This window comes from Pinus tabuliformis, chromosome Q (assembly GCF_031772625.1).
Source record: "Pinus tabuliformis cultivar Carrire ecotype Pingquan chromosome Q, CPIR1, whole genome shotgun sequence".
Taxonomy (NCBI): domain Eukaryota; kingdom Viridiplantae; phylum Streptophyta; class Pinopsida; order Pinales; family Pinaceae; genus Pinus; species Pinus tabuliformis.
The window spans coordinates 585,986,186-585,989,853 of NC_142296.1; the positions used below are offsets into that span (position 1 = coordinate 585,986,186).

At 38.2% G+C, this 3,668-nt stretch overlaps 1 protein-coding gene across 1 annotated transcript; it reads left to right on the top strand.

The window, feature by feature from the left end:
* Nucleotides 1-670: 670 nt before the first annotated feature.
* Nucleotides 671-2,065, top strand: LOC149220818 (aspartic proteinase nepenthesin-2-like). Its single transcript, XM_089387214.1, has one exon. It carries the CDS (start codon nucleotides 671-673, stop codon nucleotides 2,063-2,065), a length of 1,395 nt encoding a protein of 464 aa, XP_089243340.1.
* The last annotated feature ends 1,603 nt before the right edge of the window (nucleotides 2,066-3,668 follow it).

A 3,668-nucleotide genomic window follows, 5' to 3' on the forward strand; every position in this document is an offset into this window, starting at 1 on the left:
ATAATCATAGTTGGGTTGGAGGATATTACTCCTGGAGCAATGACTTTGCAACATCAACTGAGTAACAAACCAGCGATAATTTATCAAGATCCCCCAGAAATAATCTGTCGAGATCCCATGTCAAGATTCCCATGCAATAATCTATAAAGATCCCCCATATCAAGAGAGCAGGCGGGCCATATAAACGCGTTGACTCGATCAGCGTGTAACCGGAACAACTGTGCTCCAGGCCATGGGAGAGAGACAATCCATCGAGATCCTGCAGATTAATAGAGAAAACGCGACATGTAAACGAACGGACCGAAGATTTTGTTACGTATGGATTTGGATTTGGATTTGCAGAAATAGGGGAGGGGCTCCGAAAGAACCGAAGCGGTTAGAAATGCAAGTATGGATTGGGAGTTGCAGAAATAGAGGGCGGAGTCGGAAAGAACGGAGGGTAGAATTGCAAGTAGAGTTGGAATTCGCTAAGAAGCTGTTAATGGAGTTCGAGCTGGAGTTGGCAATGTGGTTGAGCAGGAAATCTTCAGAGGATCTTCTGTTAGGGTTGGGTTTCTGTGTGTATATATATATGTGGTTGTTAGGGTTTGTTTTCAGTAGGTTTAGGGTTTTCGGTATCATAGGGTTTAGGGTTTTGTTACAGAAGGTTATCTGAATAAGTTTCTCGACAATGGCGGGACCCGGCATCTCACACGTTGTGTTAATGGCTGCCGTTGGCTTGTTTATGTTATGTTGCGCCAGCGAGGTAATTATTACAGGGGCCGAAAGCAAGGGACCTGCCACTGGTCCACTTAGTTACAGGCTAGATCTCATGCGCAGAGACTCCCCTGCAAATCCATATTTGAATGCTCAGAACATTGAATACGCTGACCGCCTCCGCCAAGCCTTTCAACGAAGCCACAACAGGCTGCGCAGTTTTTTCCAAAATGCCGGTGTCCGCCATTCGCCGAGTTACTCCAGTCCAGTTAACTATGACAACTATGAATTTCTTATGCAGATAGGGATAGGTTCGCCGGATCCATTAAAGTTGCACGTCATTCTCGACACTGGCAGCGATTTGATCTGGACCCAATGCATGCCATGTGCCAACAACAACTCCTGCATTCCACAGGAGGATCCCTTCTACAGCCCCTCGCGCTCCACGTCCTTCACCAACGAATCTTGTTCCAATTCTTTCTGTAAAGCTGTGCAGGGACAATGTGATGACCTCAGGCACTGCAATTATTTCTACATGTATGGAGATTTGTCACTCACTTCTGGAAACATGGGTTATGAGACTTTTAGTCTTAGGAAAGTTGGGTTCAAGGGCCGGGCACCCCTTCGTCACATTGCGTTCGGTTGCGGTCGTGACCAGAGTGGTTCCTTCTCCAACTCTTCTGGCATTGTGGGTATGGGGAGAGGACCCTTGTCTCTGGTTTCCCAGATTGGATCCTCCATTGGCAACATCTTCTCCTATTGTTTAACCTCCATTTATAATGTGTCACAGATCAGTCCTTTATTCTTGGGTGACTCTGGACTAACCTCACTTCGCCATAGAACCACCCCTCTGATCCACAACAAAGCTCGCCCCTCTTTCTACTACCTCGACCTCCGTGGCATCAGCGTGAATCGCAAGGCCATTCCTCTCCCGAAGGGCACTTTCCAACTGAAACCCAATGGACAGGGAGGCCTTATCATTGACTCTGGAACGACCCTAACCTATTTGGAGGACCCGGCGTACAAGCCTCTTCTGCACGCTGTTCGGGCCAGCATTACGTCTCGCGCAGTGAATTCCTCTAGTGTGGGGCTTGATCTGTGTTACAAAAAAGCTAAGCGTTCTGCTCTCCGACTGCCCAAAATTGCTTTTCACTTTGGAGGAGGTTCCAGATATGTTCTGCCCACCCAGAATAGCTTCATGACTGTGGAAAGCGGTAAAAAAGTTTTGCTGTGCCTCGCCTTCGCTTCTGCAGGACCCGCAGGTTCGTCGTCGGTGTTCGGAAATGTTCAGCAGCAGAATTTCCACATAGCGTATGATCTGGGGCAGAACCAGCTCCATTTTGCCCACACTAATTGTGCTTCTCTGTAGCAATAACCTGGCAGATAGCATGCAATTCACCATTCTTTTTTCTGTGTTCCCCAAACTGTTGCAATGCCCACAAGCTATTTGTTGAAGTCATTCAGAATTATATTGATTCATTCATCTGATGCTGTGTGCTAATTACAACATGTATTCAATTATTTCATAAATATAATAGATTCGTTACAACATGTATTTAAATATATAATACAATTATTTCATAATATAATAGACTAGTTACAACACATATTTAAATATATAATAAGCTAATTACATGTATTCAGATACTTGAAATTGGAAAACTAATTATTCACTGAACCAATAAACCACTCAGAACTAAAATTCTTAAAATAGATATTATTTCTTAATTATTAATAAACGGTATAATTAAATCAAATCTCACCTTTAAAATAGCCTGGAATATAGAATTTTAAAATTTATCCATTCTTGTTATGCATTAATACATCACCCTATGAAATGCATTAATATATCATTAAATTAAACTAAACATTGATTTGTGTGTGCTTTTTTTGAAAATTTGATAGGATAACAACTTCCAGCCCCTGAACGAGATTGTAACAGTGTAGTTTAAATAAAATTAAAAACTGATTTTTTAATATATAAAACCGTGTGGTTTAAATAAAATTAAATACTGACTTTATATATATATATATAAATAAAATTTGATACCATGACATCTTCCAGTTCCGGAACGAGATTGTGACCGTGTGGTTTTTTCCGCTTTGATTTTAATGGGGATTGCGTCCTTCTAATTATAGGGTTGAAGGAAAAAAGGATAGAGCTTTATTAAACTATGCTTTTTATATAATTATTTATGTAAATTAATTTTTATTTTAGAATAAGTTTTATATTTTGATGTTAATTTAGATTTTTGTATAGATATTATTATTATTATTATTTATTTTTAATGCCATTGTTAAGTTAAATATTAAATTGGTGTATGAGACCTTTTTGTTTGTGGGACAAGGGACCTACTTCTTCTAGTGATAATCACTATTATCACTGCCAAGTCTATGAAGGCATACATACTCTACCCCATCTTATTTTTGAACTTGTGACCTTTTAAGAAAAAACACATACTCTTAACTATTATGAACTAAATAAAAGAAAAATGTTTAAATTTTATTAAATAAATAATTTTTATATAAATAAAAATTAATGTTTTCAACCAATTTTTTATATAAAAATATAATCTAAATTTATAAAACATTAAAAGCACAAAAATAAAATTCTTTAAAAATTTAAAATAAAATGTTTACCAATTTTTTTTTTTTTTTATTATTATTATTAATAAGAATAAGTTGAATGATGATGATGATGATGATGATGGTTAACGTCCGCTGAGACCAAATAATGATCTATCGGACCTAAAAAGACAAATTATTTATTTTGATTTAAGATTTTATTCCTATGCTCAAAAAGCTTGGAGAGAAGCCTCCCGAGTTCACTATAATTTTGGCATTGTAAAAGGCTAGGAAGGTCAGTATTGTAACAAAGGTTGTGAAATTGAGATCTAATGTGGTTGTATGCAGGGCACTCTAAGAGGAAGTGGTTTTCATCCTCGATGCTCCTATTCTCACAAATATGGCAG

Excerpts from the sequence above, each read along its gene's own strand:
- LOC149220818 (XM_089387214.1), top strand. The coding sequence starts at position 671 with ATGGCGGGACCCGGCATCTCACACGTTGTGTTAATGGCTGCCGTTGGC.